This window comes from Callithrix jacchus, chromosome 2, assembly GCF_049354715.1.
Source record: "Callithrix jacchus isolate 240 chromosome 2, calJac240_pri, whole genome shotgun sequence".
NCBI classification, from domain to species: Eukaryota; Metazoa; Chordata; class Mammalia; order Primates; family Cebidae; genus Callithrix; species Callithrix jacchus.
The window spans coordinates 24,758,101-24,774,813 of NC_133503.1; the positions used below are offsets into that span (position 1 = coordinate 24,758,101).

The window sequence follows — 16,713 nt, forward strand, 5'->3', positions numbered from 1 at the left end:
TCATGAGCTATTGTGAGATGGAAATAAGAAAATGCATGTCAACTATCTAGAAGAGTAACTGGTTTGTAAAATGTATGCAATAAGTGTCCAATATTACCATTAATAATAAGAGTAAGCTGGTGCATTGACTCACGCCTATCATCTCAGCACTTTGGGAGTCAGAGACAGGCAGTCACCTGGAGACCAGCCTGGGCAACATGGAAAAACCCCATCTCTACAAAAAAAACCATAAAAAGTAGCTGTACATGGTGATACATGTCTGTAGTCCCAGCCACTTGGGAGGTTAAGGTGGAAGGATCACCTGAACCCAGAAAAGTAGAAGCTTCATTGAGCTGAGATTACACCACTGCACTCCAACCTGGGTGACAGAGTGAGACCCTGCCTCATAATAATAATAATAATAGTAAAGCTAGTGTAAGGGAGCCACATGATGCATAAAGCAGGAAGAGGTCATTTCTACTTGATGTGTCAGGGATGGCATAACCCCTTGTCTCTTCTCACCCTCACCACATTATACTTTCTAAGTGATTATTTAAGGAGAGCCCATGCAAAAGTTACTACAGTGATTTAAGGGCATAAAATATAACTTATAGTGGCTCACACCTGTAATCCCAGCACTTTGGGAGGCCGAAGCAGGTGGATCACGAGGTCAAGAGATCAAGACAATCCTGGTCAACATGGTGAAACACTGTCTCTACTAAAAATACAAAAAATTAGCTGGGCATGGTGGCACGTGCCTGTAATCCCAGCTACTCGGGAGGCTGAGGCAGGAGAATTGCCTGAACTCAGGAGGCGGAGGTTGCAGTGAGCCGAGATCGCGCCATTGCACTCCAGCCTGGGTAACAAAAGCGAAACTCTGTCTCGGAAAAAAAAAAAAAAAAATATATATATATATATATATATATATAAAATAAAAAAACTAAATTGGTCATTAGGCATAATAATAATATCAGTGTCCAGAAAACAATAATAATGTAATACCATGCAATGTTTTAAAAACACATACTGATGACTGAAAGTTCTCTATATTTACCTAAATTTGATCTTAAGAAAATTTGGCTAAATAAAAGTTTGGTGAATAAGGAAGTTTCTTCTGAATGACTATTGTTGACCCTCTTTTTTTTTTTTTTTTCTTTTTGAGACGGACTCTCTCTCTGTTGCCCAGGCTGGGTGCAGTGGTGAGATCTCGGCTCACTGCAACCTCCACCTTCTGGGTTCAAGCAATTTTTTGCCTTAGCCTCTGCAGTAGCTGGGATTACAGGCACCCACCATCACGCCTGGCTAATTTTTTTGTATATTTAGCCATGATGGGGTTCCACCATCTTGGCCAGGCTGGTCTTGAACTCCTGAAGTTGTGATCCACCCACCTTGGTCTTCCAAAGTGCTGGGATTACTGACATGGGTCACCACACCCAGCCAACTATTGCTAATCCTTAAAGGAGATGACTAAGAAACATCGTAGCATTCTCTTTTTTAGATTTAGAGACCTGTCTGCATGAGTTGATGTACTGATGACCTTGAAGGGTGAAGATAATAAGAAAAGCAGCTGTCTTCTTTGACTATGGAGTAACAATGGTGATCAACATTCATTCAAAGAGCCTAGGTGTTCCCATTTATAAAGCTTAGTACATGGTCTCCAGAGAAATCATTATAACTATAGAACATAAGCTCTGGGGGTGGGGGAAAAAGACTTTGTGGTCATTTGGTCAATCCATTTATATTTCAAATGAGGACATAACCCCAGAGAGGCTAAATGATCTAAAACTATAATCAGTTCTCCTTTATCTCTATTTAGAATCTCTGAAGCAATTAAAAGACGTAACTACCACTTTCTCAATAACATTTTTTGATAGAAAATTCCTTTTGCAATATTAGTATCTGTAGAAAATACCAAGTTTAGAATACTTGGAAGGAAAACGACAGTTTCACAAGCAATCAGTGTTCAATACAATTTAGTTGAATGACCAAGTGGTTGATTCTATGAGCTAGAGAGAGCTATGATTCTAATCTTTACACTGTAAATCTCCATAGAACTTGAATTTTTAAAAAGTGCTTTCATGAATATTAATTGTATCCTCACATCATCCTAGGAGACACTTAAGTTAAATACTATTATATTAATTGGACAAATCATGAAACTGAAGCCAAATGAACCCAAGCAAGTTATTTACCTTGAAGTAACTAATATTTGAGAAAGCAAAGGTTGAAAGCCAGATCTAAACAAATCTTTAGCACTGTTTTGGAAAATTATATTACTTTCTTTTCTTCCACTCTCCTTACTTTTGTATTGCAATATATCAGAAATATTGTCACATCTAATTTACAAGCTTCTTCAGGGTTAAAGTGCAAGAATATTTGAATTACAATTCTCCTTGACTGTTGAATTAGAGGAAAATAATTTGACATGCTTAGTGCATAAGCACTTGATGTCTAGACATATTATTTCAATCTAATTTAGGTGACTGAGTTTTTTGTTTTTGTTGTGTTTTTCTTTCATTTTAAAGCTATTGCAACGCGATTTTGATATTGTTGCCCTTTTCTTCCTTATTTAAAAGTTTTGTGCCAACACTCTTAAAATTGTATTTCATTTAGGAAAACGTTTCAAAACATTGGAATTCCTTCTATTTCTTCCGTATTCTATTAGGGAAAAAGTTGTTTGTAAAACAAATATAATGTCAAATAATAGCTCTTCAGATTGCCCAAAATTATATTCTTTTCAGGATCTTTGCAAAAATGTCATGTTGAGAACAACAAAAGATAATGGAATGTAAACAGACACTCATTTTTCTGACATTATATAAAGCTGGATTGTTTTTCTTTGAGCTGGTGACATTTTGCAGGCTGCAATGCAATGAATTGTTAGGAATAATAATCCATGTCCCAGAGATGGTGAAGTGTAGTATGGGTATGTCCACACAAGACTGTATTTTAGCAGGGTTTGAGAATATTGTTTTTCTACATTTTTCTCAAATTTGTATCACTTCTTTCTTTTCCAATGACCTTAAATATATCACTAGAGGGATACACAGAAAATAATAAGAAATTAATCTGTTAGCATTTCATTTGTCCTTTAAAAGAAAGATGCTTGTGAACTTTGTTTTGATTGAGTGACCACAAGCCTCATGCATCCATTTTCATTATAGGAAAGTATTAAATACTGAGGATATGGCCAGTCATGCTACATAACCAAATAACGATTCTTCTCTTTAGTTAGTTTTCAGTTTGGTGGGAGTGATATGTGTAGTTACATAACTCAAATGCAGAGTATGAGACTTTATCATAAATATAAGCAAGAGCTATAAAGTTGAACACAGTAAGTGTTCAGTAAAGGGCAGGTACTATTATGAATAGCAATTAATAACAAAAGCAGGCATAAGTGCATAGATAATTTTTTGCTAAAGAAAGCAGGATGTGTTATTCTACTAACATTTTTATGAATTCTTACTGAGGAGAAGTGTGAAGAAATGGAGAAACAAACTAAAATTTAACATTTTAACACGGTTAAATAGTATCATCTAAATTAGAGGCATTATTTGTTATTGTTTCTATATTGTACTTCTGACTATTTTGTAGATAAGAAAACTAAGGATAAGAGAGTTTAAGTGAGTTGCCAAGGTCTACACAGCAAGAAAATAGGAGATCTGGGTTTCGAAGTCAAATACATTTTCTTCCAAAGCTAATACATTATTCTATAGGACAATTATTTCTGTTCCACTGGAGACTTGATACTTGGGCTGGAACCAACCTATAGATGAGGAAAATATTCAGCTGCAGAAGATGTTAAGTAGAGTTTTGTGGGCCAAAATACTGAGATGTTGAAGTGTTTGGAGAGAAAAGAGAATTCAGTGCCTATTAGAGCTATGCTATATGTAGTCTTACACACAGATTAGAAAGTTTGCTTGTTATTTTGTGGAACTGGAGTCAGTCTACACTGTCACACAAGGGAGGGGCAACGGTTTGCTACTGGCATCTAATAAGTAGACTGCAGGAATGCTGCTAAACATTCTACAATGTGTAGGACAGCCACCTTCAAAAAATGATTATCTGGTCAAAACCGTCAATAGTGCTGAGGCTGAGAAAGCCTGATGTTATTAATTGGACTCCATTGATGTGTTTTAAGTTAAAAAAATGGTGGCAGAATTACACAAGTGAAAAATCATGCTGCATCAAAATTAAGGAAAAATTGGTGTTAGGATGTAACTAGAGCCAAACAAGAAACAAATAAGGCACAAAGGACTGGAGGCAAACACGACACAATCTACAAAGGAAATGCACACAGTGACCATGAGATATGAAGAGACAGAAGCAGCAATGATGCCCAAGTGAAACTGAAATTGTGATGATCAACTGACTCCTTCCTCTCTCTTTCCACAGCACTATCTAACAAATAAGGATTAATTCTGGGTTTTTAGCTTAAGTGAACAGACAGATGATAGTGCCATTTATTAAGAAAGGATCCCAGTGAAGAGGCGGCATTGCTGTGTGCTGGTCATTATTTTGTGGAAAAAGTTAGCTGTGAGAGTTTTGAACAAATATAATTGGTGGCATCAGTGAAAAACCAGTATCTGTGGGATGTGATATTTGTCTAGTATAGATTTGGGAATACACCATAACAGTTATTTTGAAGATGTGGTTACATACCGATGTAAATTTTTCAGCCATCTGGACATCTAGATAAAGATGACACTACAAGCAGGGGTGAGATGAAGAACTCCTTGTTAGAGACAAGAGAAAGTAAGAAAGAGAGCTGAGGGAAGAATTATACTTCCTTTTCTTTAGGAATCCTGTGTTTACTTTGAAGAAAAATGAAGAGTGGTGTGAAAATATAATTTAATAATTTATTGAAATAATATGTGAGCAAAATAAATTAAAAATGAGATAAAAAATGAAAATAGAAATCAAAAGTTTGCTATAAATAAGGTAGGGACAGGCATTACTTAAAACGGTGAAGAAGGTGTTTAGTCAGCTCCAGCTCCAAGACTGAGAAAAGGGTTTTTGGTTATCAAGATTAAGAGGTTCTGAAGAGTGGTAGTCACATTATAGGGGCTGAGGTCCGAGGTATGTAGACTGAGATAAAAATGTTAGGTCAAGTAGGGAGAAGTTTGGAGAAGAAAAGAAGGAGAAAGGTGTGTTCTAAAGAGAATGATGCTTTTTTAGCCATAACACATCTGTTTCTTTCCTATCCACCCACAGATAGTTAACCCTATATTATGAGTGAATAAGGATAAACAATTCTAAAATTTTTAACTGAGTAAGTATAAAGAAAAAAGAAAAAATAAGACCCCCCTGCAATTTGGATTGTGTGTCTACTGCTTCATACCTCTAACTGAAGTCAGAATTTGGAGTATTTAAGAACCATGGAGAGCACCAAACTAGCACACTGTTTCCCAGACCAATCTAGGAATTGGGACAAACTCAAAAGCTGGTTATAAATACAGATTTTCCTGGCAATTCAAAGAGAGGTTTGTGAATCTAGGTGGGATTTGAAGAAATGTATTCTTCAAAAGTTTCCTAGAGGATCCTGGAAAATAAATTTTGAGAAGCAATAGATTCTAGCCCACTCTCCTTGTTTTGTAGATCAGGCCACACTAAATTACTCATCTGAGGTTAAAGAGATACTTGATGCAGTGCTGTAGCTAAAATTAAACTGTCCTGACATACACACTAAAGCTTCTTCAGTAGATATTGTGGATCTGCTCTGTAATGAACACACTGGAGATCTGATCTGTTTCTGACCCATTGGTGTCTGTCACAGGGTTTAGCATATTACCTTCTCGGTCAATTTAAGGATTGAAAAGCAAATCCTTAAATATAAGCTCATATTAGCTCCTTCAATATGTGATATATTTGAATTAAGAGATGAGAATACGTTTAAAGACTCTGGCACCTCAGTCTCATCCTCAGAGTCATTTTACTGTGTGTTAAGAATGTTTATTTTATTTTCTGGATAAAACCTTTTTCTCCAAGAACTGGATGTCACATGAAGAAAGGATGTGTCTAACTCTCAGGTCTTTGGTACTCATAGTAAATCTCAGAGATAACTTTTTTCCAATTTCAAATTGCTCAACTTTCTTGTCTATTTTACTTCTCAGGAGAATATGTCGTTATGACCACTCATTTTCACCTGAAGAGAAAGATTGGCTACTTTGTTATTCAAACATACCTGCCATGCATAATGACAGTGATTCTCTCACAAGTCTCATTCTGGCTGAACAGAGAGTCTGTACCAGCAAGAACTGTCTTTGGTAAGTGCCAGTCAAGATACACACACAAGAAAGGCTGTAGAGGACAAGTGATATCATATCTGTGGCATTGCAAAGAGTAATAAAAAAATGATTATACACTCAAATATGAAGTTCATACCACAGAAAAGTTCAAGGAATTGACACTCTTGTTATGGTATATATTTTTTAAAAACTTTATTTAAATAGCATGCTGTTTTAGTATATATTAATAGATGATATTAATGAACATTTGATTTGATATTTTAGATTAAAAATCAGGGACACAGGTACAAAATGCAACATATTAAAAGCACATGAATAAAACTGAATACTTAAATAATATATTTAGAATACATAACTTGAATCACTGCATTGCTTGAGAAGCTTAGAAAATATGAGCAGAACTATTTATTTACATTCATAAAAAGCAGGGTTTCTTTAAGTAGGGAAACCTAATTAATGATCATCATATCAGTATAGGAATACTTCGCTTTGTCTGATGTGTGCACTTCTGTAAAGTTACATGCACTCATTTTTTTTCTGTTATGATATTTGTAATGATTTACATGCTTCAAGTTAAGAAATCTAATGGAGTATTGTTTAAAGGGTAAACAACCTTTTACTAATAGGAAAACTTCTTTCCTAATGTATTATTTTAGAGTGTGCATATAAAAAGGTATTTCCTGCCTATATCCCAGTATATTATCTCAACTGTATTTTTCAGGGTGATAAAAATGAAAGATTTCACTACAATACCTTCTAGACACAAAATACAGTAGTGAACTGAACATAGACCACCACTCTCCTTTTGAAAATTGCATTCTGAAGCTTAAAATTGAGTAATCATAAAATCATAGATAATACTCATCAAATGCTTTTATACTAGGCACTATTTTATACAATTAGCCTATATTATTTAACCATAAAACAAATTCTATCTATTATTATTTCCATTTTATAAAAGTGAAAGCAAAGGAACAAGAGATTAAGTAATCTTCCCATAGTTAGAAGCTATTAGATGGAGTCAGGACTAAGACCCTGGCATTTAGCTCTGGAGTCTGTTCACCTAATGGCAATGTCATATCATCATCTCTGAGCTATCCTGCTGCAATGACAACAAATGAAATAGGAGTATTGTGGTCAACATCATTTGTAAATAACAAATACATATTTACTGGTGAAAGGTACAATTATCAAGTTTCATTCCACAAATATCAACTAGGTACCTGCTGCTTTTAAGAGGCTGTGCTAAAGGATAAAAGCCTTAAGAAGCTTACAGTCTAAACTGAGGATTATTCATGTTAGGATATTCCTATGATATCATCTTTCAATAATATGTATGGTATGAAAATTCAGTTATCTTAGAAAAAAAGAAAGACTCTGCTACAAGTACCAGATACATGTATTTTCTTCCCAGCTTGGCAATATGCTTCTAGATTGGCAAACACCTAGTCATTGCTCTGATAATAACCTAAACATATAGTTAAATTAATATTCAAAATAATTGCAGCTACAGACCAGAAGAGCAGTTCATTACCTACTCATTCTTTCCCATTACTACCTGTCAGTATTAACTAGCAATGCAGTCACTGAAGTCTAACTCTTGTTAAGATGCTTATCTCTGTATGAGTATGCCTTTTCTCACTAGGAAATTAAAAAAAAATTAAACACAGGGCATATTTATGTTTTGTTTCATTTTATTTTTGTAATATGAGTACCCTATATTGAAAAAGGTTCTTTCAAAGGTAATTTTCCCCTTCTCACTCCAACAAATTCTACCCTTTTGATTTGAAAATTCTTTACAGCATTTTAAATGGTATATAAGTCAAAAAACATTGCTATTAACATTTTCAGCAATTTTATATCTCAACTGACTCATGGCCTTTGGTGAACAGAACTATATGTCTGTAAATTCAATAAACTTAGTTGTGACAAGCATTTTTGTGTTTCAAGTTATCATATGTTGCCAATGTTTTAAGTTCACTAGAATCACAAATATAATTTTCTGAACTTTTACCCTTTTAACATTTGTGCTGTACACATGTTTCTATGCCTTTTAGTTTGTACTCCGCATATTTTTCTGAGCTCTGTGAGATGTCTAAGAGGATCATGGAGATTTAAAAAAAAAAAAAAACAAAAGAACAAAACAAATAAACAAAAGTCGTGCTTCATAGCCATTTATTAAAAGATATCCAGAATGAAGCAAAGTCAAAGTTGATGTTAGGCCTTAAAAAAACATATTCTTGGTTTTCCATATTGTGTCTCATTTGGAGGCAATGTGGTCTCTTCAATTTGCTGCCAAATACACCCAAGTTTGAGATTCAGTCTTACCACCTACCAGCTGGATGGCATTGGCAAATTTACTTCCTCTTATGAAGCTTCAGTTGTCTATAAAATAAGAGTACAAGGAAAGGAAAGTAATGCTGTTTTTTAAAAAGTGAGACAAATAAAATAAAACACATACATTGTCAGGTTCGGTACTCGGAACTTCAAAGTTGTTCAACAAATCTGTGCTCTTTTCTCTTTCCTATAGCAGGAATCGTGTTTTCCTATGGCACAGATTGTATCTTTGTGTTATTCTTCTTAACTGCTCTTAATTTACGGACACATTTGGTTTAAGAATACTCATTCCCAAATTACTTTTGCCTACATAAACCAAAATTTGAAAAAAAATGGAATGTATTGTATTAGGGATTTATCAAAAAGGACTAAAGTTGTCAAGTGTAATTAGTTTTGCCCTTATTATCAAGCTAAGTGCTAAACACTTCATTGCATTACCTTATTTAATATTCAAAATAACCCTTTAAGTTAAACTTATTAAATCAACTTACAAGAAAAAAAAATCATAAACCCCAGAAGCTCAGGATTTTAAGGTAATTTTCTCAAGGTCATCCAGCAGTTATAGAATAGGAATTTGAAACTGGGTTGCCCTGGACTTTTAATTAACCTAGTATTTGCTCAAGTTAATATTGACATGTAAATTCAAGAGACTGGATTTTGCTAACAAATATATCCTCATGATAGTCTTGTGAATGACTGGGCATTTAATCCTCATGATGGTCTTGTGAGTGACTGGGCAAAAAGTCCTTCTTATAGAATTTCAACAATAGTGTAGACAGTGGAGAGAATGAAAGACAAGTCATCTCTTTTACAGATATGGGGACAGAGGTCCCTACAAGTTAAATCAGTTAGCAGAGGTCATAGAGCTAATAAGTGGTAGGGCTGAGACTAGTCATTGGAAGAGGTAAAAATTGTTTCTACAATAGGTAGCCTGATGCACCCCGAATGGGTTACTGTGAACTGTTTTTTTCAACATTTTCAAATAGTTTAAAGGGAATCTGACAGTATTATACTTTTGTACTGAGTACAGTGCATTACATATAGTAGGTTGACAGTATTTGGTAAATGAACATTAGAGGATATCGTCTCTCCCATACTAGCTTATATAATCATACAAGTAAGCTAAAATGGGCCAACTTGAAAACTTCCTTGAATAGAGGGCATTTTAATCACTAGGGATGAATTTGCAGAGCAAAAAAGATGAAGCAGCCTTATCAGAAAGAAAAAAAGACTTAACATTTGAATCAGAAAAACTGGTCTTCAAATGTTTTGGTACTGCTACTTCTTAGCTGTGTGATCTCTAGCAAGTAACATAAAATGTAGATATATATATATGTGTGTGTGTGTGTGTGTGAGTGTGTGTGTCTCTATATGTGTATGTGTGTGTGTATATATACACACACATATATATGTCTCTGTCAGTTTTAGGAATTTTTTAAAAGTAGCTATTTTTGAATCAGAAAAAGTAGTGTAAACGCATGAGCCAATAATGTGGCAATTATCCCCAGATTGTTCAATTATCTACGAATTATCAAAATGTCATTGGTTTCCTGGTTTATATATTTGGGATGCATAGAATATTAAACAGAGCTGAGCATCTAGAAGTTTCTTGTAGATTACAGGTGGTGAAGATCTGTGATGTCTATATCAAGAACTAGGTACAGTAAAGAATGTTGTTTACTGTCTTACCCAGGGCACTGTGTTCAAACTGTCCATTTAAAGGAGCTTACTATCTCCTTAACAGCTCCTCAAGAGCAGAGTAATTTATTACAATAAGATATCCTCCTCAATACTGCCATTCCATGAATCACAGACTACCCTGAAGTTAAATTAAGACTCATCAATTCCAAACCAAAATAGGATGATTTAGAAACCACATCCTGTCACGATACCGTTGACTTCCTCTTGTTCAAGTAGGCTGTCCTCTCGTGATGAAATTTCGTAGTATAAACTGATATCACTTTTTTTTTTCTTTACAGGAGTAACAACTGTGCTCACCATGACAACGTTGAGTATCAGCGCCAGAAACTCCCTCCCTAAGGTGGCTTATGCAACAGCTATGGATTGGTTTATTGCCGTATGCTATGCCTTTGTGTTCTCAGCTCTGATCGAGTTTGCCACAGTAAACTATTTCACCAAGAGAGGTTATGCATGGGATGGCAAAAGTGTGGTTCCCGAAAAGGTAAATGCAGTACATCACTATTAAGTCTCTTTAAACCTACAAAATGAGATGTTTGGACCTGTGGTATTGGATGAAGTACGCAGAATAATAAGGATTCTTTCTTTTTTTCTTTTCTTTTTTTTTTTGAGACGGAGTTTCGCTCTTGTTACCCAGGCTGGAGTGCAATGGCTTGATCTCGGCTCACCGCAACCTCCGTCTCCTGGGTTCAGGCAATTCTCCTGCCTCAGCCTCCTGAGTAGCTGAGGATTCTTTTTTTATGTCATAAACAATTAAGTGTCATGATAAATTGTTATCGATAAAGGGAGAGGTCATTTAGGTGAATAGATGTACACAGTGGAGGAGATAAAGGAGAGAGAGGAAGATGAACACTTCTGGTCAAATATACTTTCCTATGGTTTCTATTAATTTGATAACAGTTTTAACAAAGCTGATATTAGGAGCAAATAAAATTGCTCAAATTATTTACCAAGTGCATTGTAATTTTGTAACTTGAAAATCATATTCTTTTGGTTGTTTTCTGAGTCTAAGTATTTGGTCATAAATGTATAACCATACTGCCTCAATTAAATTGAGTTTGCCACATGAACCATCCCCAGTTTTCAGCGAAGTCAAGGGCAAGCACATTTTTTTCTTTCCAAAATAAACATACGCTTTAGGGATCATAACACACAGAAATTACCAAGAAATGCCTCATGGTAGAAAATGTTCAAGTTACGTTAATAACTGCTTCTCTCAATTAAAACCTATTACAGAGTGTGGGTTTTATATTACAGCTTGGGAGGAAAGCTCTATTTACGGGGTTTGAAGAAAATGCATGTCAAAATGCAAGTGAACTTTGGAACGCTGTCATGAAGAGCAGAGACAGACAGATTTTAAGATGTTTAGAAATAATCTAGAAGGACTCACTTGACAGCAGCTTTTCTGAAACTTTATTCTACAGAATACTAGTGTTTCAAGATACTCCCTGAAAATTTAGTTCGATGGTAAAGCCCACTTGAATATTGCTGCATACTGTATTTCCTGGTCACAGTATAGTAAAGAAGCTTAGAAGTTCTATAGTAAAGAAATTGGTTTAACTGTGTTTAGCCCGTAATTAACATGAATGCATTAGATTAAAAAATCCTCTGTAGTGGTAACATCTGCCATATTTAATAAAATCTAAGGTGCTCTGCTTCTTGATGGCAACAGGCTATTAAATACTGTCTGCATTTAAAATGTATTGTGATAAAACAAGCATAAATTATGTTTTAAAATTTTAAATAAAGCACAGATTTAGCTTCCAAAATAAGGACTACCTTGCTCAGCAAGTTATAATTTTGCTTCTGACCGTTTACTAAACAAAATGCTTTACTCTTTCTTTCTGCAGCCAAAGAAAGTAAAGGATCCTCTTATTAAGAAAAACAACACTTATGCTCCAACAGCAACCAGCTACACCCCTAATTTGGCCAGGGGTGACCCAGGCTTAGCCACCATTGCTAAAAGTGCAACCATAGAACCCAAAGAGGTCAAGCCCGAAACAAAACCACCAGAACCCAAGAAAACCTTTAACAGTGTCAGCAAAATTGATCGACTGTCAAGAATAGCCTTCCCGCTGCTATTTGGAATCTTTAACTTAGTCTACTGGGCTACGTATTTAAACAGAGAGCCTCAGCTTAAAGCCCCTACACCACATCAATAGATCTTTTACTTATATTCTGTTGTTCAGTCTTCTGCACTGGGAATTTCTTTATGTTCTCAACGCAGTAATTCCCATCTGCTTTATTGCCTCTGTCGTAAAGAATTTGAAAGTTTCTTTATTTTCCTAATTCATTTAAGAACAAGAGACCCCTGTCTGGCAATCTGGAGCAAAGCAGACTATGCAGCTTGGAGACAGGATTCTGAGAGAGCAAGTAAAAGAGCAAAGTCATGTCAGAAGGAGACAGAATGAGAGCGAAAAGGGGGGAAGATTGTTCAAAGATACAAGGAAAAGTAGAAAAAAAAGTAACACTTAACTATAACCCCTAAGTCATTTGTAGATATAATTTCCAAATATTCTAAAAAGATACTGTATATGTCAAAAATATTTTTCTGTGAAGGTGTTTAAAAGGATAAATTATAAATGTTTCATGAAGAAAAATTTAATAATCTGTGTCTTTATTACACAAACTATGGTGTGCTTATGTTTTTGTTTTACTTTTTAAACTGATGTATAGCTTTAACATTTTGTTTCCAAAGCTGAAGATCCCTATTCTTTCTCTTTGAAAAAAAAAAAGCCTAATGCATTATTTTGTCATAAAATGCTATTTTAAAATTCATGGAACTTTCATAGGCAAAGGTGCAGTTGCTCATTGTAGAGCACATTCAGTCCAATGAAGACAAATGCTTTAAATAGGCTACTTCACTTTGATCTGAGCTTTTACCACTAGATTCAAGAATAATTTTAACCAATAGGTATACTCAATAGAAACTAAACTAAAATAATTTAAAAATATTCCCTTTTCACCCTATTTTCAGATAGCACATGAGCCCAATACTCACTCAGTTCTCATTATGAAGATGTTTTTAGAAGGGCAAAAATATTTTGCAAGCTCTGGAATTGTTGAATGTATTCTTTTATATAACTACATTAAAAGCTTTAGATTGAAATTTATGACTAGCAAACAAAAATAGAATATATAAACGATATATGTAAATATACCAGCATGAGATTGTACATTTTTTACTTTTTTAAAATTTTGTTCTTAAAATATTGTGTAAGAATCACTGCTCTTAGCTGTTAGAATGTTGTTAAATGCTTTGGAAATACATTTAGAGCCCGCATTTAAGAACAGAACAGCAAGTAGGAACCACATGGAACTTAAAACATATGGGTATGAAGTCCACTTATGTAGACAAAACTTATAATTTCCAAACTGTTGTCTAGTATTCAGTGATCAGTTGCTATCTGTTCAAGTCATGCCACACATTTCCCTATTTTAGGCTATTGTATTATAGAAAGAAAATGGAAAGCATTAGTTGGATCTAGAAAATGAACTATATATATTATTGCTATATTTGCTAATACCAACTATTTCAATAAGTGTTGTACCATATGTAGCATTAAATATAAAATACATAAAAGAATGTACAGAAAATAGCTTTTATTGAGTAATATTATTACATTTCATTTATACTGTAGCAATATATTTGTAGGCATACTATGTAAGGGCTTTAAATAAAAAAGTTCCATTAATACTTCCTGATAAAAATTCTAGTCTGTTTCATTACTGCCCAGATGTTTTAGAGATAAATATTTATGCAGAAGGTATTTTTGAAGTCTCCTTTTGTCTGATAGAGTTTAACAGATATTTAAATTTAGTGTTCAGAATCCACAAGTCACGGTCTAAACACACTTAGAATACTACAGCATAAACCTGTTAGCATAATTGCCAAATAAGACAGTTGGGATCCAAACCCAAGTTTTGAGCAATGTTTTTCTCAAAAAGCTGCTATCCAATGATGTAGGAAAATACGTTGTGTTTTCCTAAACACACTTTTCTTTTTAAATGTGCTTCATTGTTTGATTTGGTCCTGCCTAAATTTCACAAGCTAGGCCAATGAAGGCTGAATCAAGGACATTTCATCCACCAATATCATGTGTAGATATTATGTATAGAAAATAAAATAAATTATGGCTCTAACTTCTGTGTTGCTGTTTATCTTGTTATTTTTCGGCGTTATTCTAATGTGTTTATTGAGAGCATTTTACCTTCCAGACTTCTCATGGCTAACTTTTGGTCTGTATTTTGCTCATTAGATGTGAATATTTCTTCTTAGTCTGCTTTCTGCTATGCAATGACTGCATTTCTATCATTTCTTAGTTTGTTAGTATATGTGGATAGTACTTTACTGTATAAATGATTGCAAAGTTTATCAAAAACAAATTATTCTATGTAGCTTTTCTACAGTGCTTTGCTAAACCATGTAATACTAGTTAAGTCTTCCCTGAAAATAAAGATACACTCTTATAGGGGATAGTTCCTGTTTACTCCCAGGAAATTTTTTAAAAAGATGACACTGAATGTTTATTGCACTTTAGTGCAGTGAAGTGGCAATAAAACCTAACATGAATCAAGGTTGTTTATGGCAGATGCATGTGTTGCTTTACAGAGTTTAGCAAAAGCTCTTAATTTTATGTCATACTGTATTCTACTACAATAATAAAGCTAACATTATTCAATAATAAAATGGAATACTTGACTCTCCTTTCATGTCTCAAAAGGACTTTTCATTGCCCTGTTTTAATGCATTTTTACATTAGAAGCACCAAAAAGTACCAAGTGCTAGCAGGAATCTAGGCCACTAGAGAGATATTTAAAAATATGTCAATAGTATGATCCTAAACTATGATTTCAAAAAATTATTTATAATATAAGCATGCATTAAACACCTGGTTTTCTGTATTACTGGTAGTACTTTGAAATTTATGAAATATAAACATACAGAATGAACATGCTGAAATAATGGTAGTGGAATTTGTTTATATTTATTGACAGTATAGGAAATTTATTTTCTTTTCTATCATGAGATTCTGATTTAATTGTTTTGAGGCGGCATCTGACCACTGTAGTTTTATAAGCTATCCTGGTAACTTTCACTATGTAGCCAACGTTGTTGCATTATTAGTACTTTTCATTTTAACTTAAATTCCTTAATGTTTCTATAACCAAACAGTCAGATCAAGGTAAAAAAATTATAATCACATGAAAATCATTTCAATGATAGGCATAAAACCATAATTGGCTTCTACACACCAGACCACTTGAGACAAAATTTCTGTTTTAGATGATGGTCTTGCCAGAACAACGTAAATTATATCTTAACAAATAAAACCTACATATTCCCTAATAATGACTGACAACTGATTAAAAACACACAATTAAAAATTCTCCAATAAAATGATTTATTTAAATAAAACTGCCAATATAAACTAGCTGAACCATCACATTTGTTGATTTCTGGGTTCTCATAAAAAAGAATGCAGTGAATGATGACTATTTTGGCTATCAAACCAAATTCATGTCAAGGCTCAACACATAATTATCAAAGAAATCACAATAAGAAAGGGCTTGGCATCGTTGCTGACCATCTGTTTGAAATTCATTGTACCAGTTAGTTATAACCTTCTGTTGGAGTTTTCTGAAATCTATCCAGCTCTTATGACCAACAATAATAAACATCTAACTTGAGTATATTATACCCACAATTCAGCAAAATAGTTTAACTTAAAATGTTGATTTGATTTAATTAAACTAAATTCTACTAACATTTGCTGAGTCTTTTCCCTGTACTAAACACTGTACTTGATGATTGGGATGTAGAGGTAAATATGGCCATTTTTCTTACAAAAATAATGATTATGCTGGGGAAGGAAAACAATCAAGACAAATATAATAAAATAACTATTATGATAAAGTAGAAGATGCTAACCTGTGCTTAAAAGAAGGGCCTTGTACTCTTCATAAGGTTCGCAAACTGGTTCAGATTGAAACTTGAGGTATAAGAGGAATTGAAACTATCCTAGACCTGGACTATGAATGAATGGACTTCAGATCTAATTCCAGTTTTGTGAGTTTTTAGCCATTAAACTAGAAACGAAACATTTGTAACCTCTAAGACCCTTTAGCTCCTGGGGTAGATATGGAGATTGCAGAGATGAAGATGGCAATATAATCTTGGAAAGCTCATAAGTTCATAGAGATTCAGAATGAATCTAAAATTAGAATACTTCCTGTAATAAGTATAATTACTGAAAAAATGTGCAGGTATAGGAGACTTACCCAGAGAGTGGTATGAGGGAAGTCTTTAAATGAAAGCATTAGCCAAGCTAGGTTCTGTTTTGTTTTGTTTTAGAAATATAAGCTTTATTTCTCAATACTAGTTCCATCAATTCAAGACACTTCTGTAAACAATGATACCAGCCATTCGCTCCATCCCTGCAGAACTGAG

The 16,713-nt window shown here is 34.1% G+C and overlaps 1 protein-coding gene across 1 annotated transcript in view; it reads left to right on the top strand.

The window, feature by feature from the left end:
- Positions 1-14,952, top strand: part of GABRA1 (gamma-aminobutyric acid type A receptor subunit alpha1) — a 57,040-nt gene extending 42,088 nt beyond the window's left edge. The window contains exons 8-10 of the mRNA XM_035284358.3: positions 6,093-6,245; positions 10,544-10,746; positions 12,113-14,952. Of these exons, the coding sequence (XP_035140249.1) occupies positions 6,093-6,245; positions 10,544-10,746; positions 12,113-12,424 (668 nt within the window). The 3' untranslated portion in view covers positions 12,425-14,952. The remainder of the gene's footprint in view (positions 1-6,092; positions 6,246-10,543; positions 10,747-12,112) is intronic.
- The last annotated feature ends 1,761 nt before the right edge of the window (positions 14,953-16,713 follow it).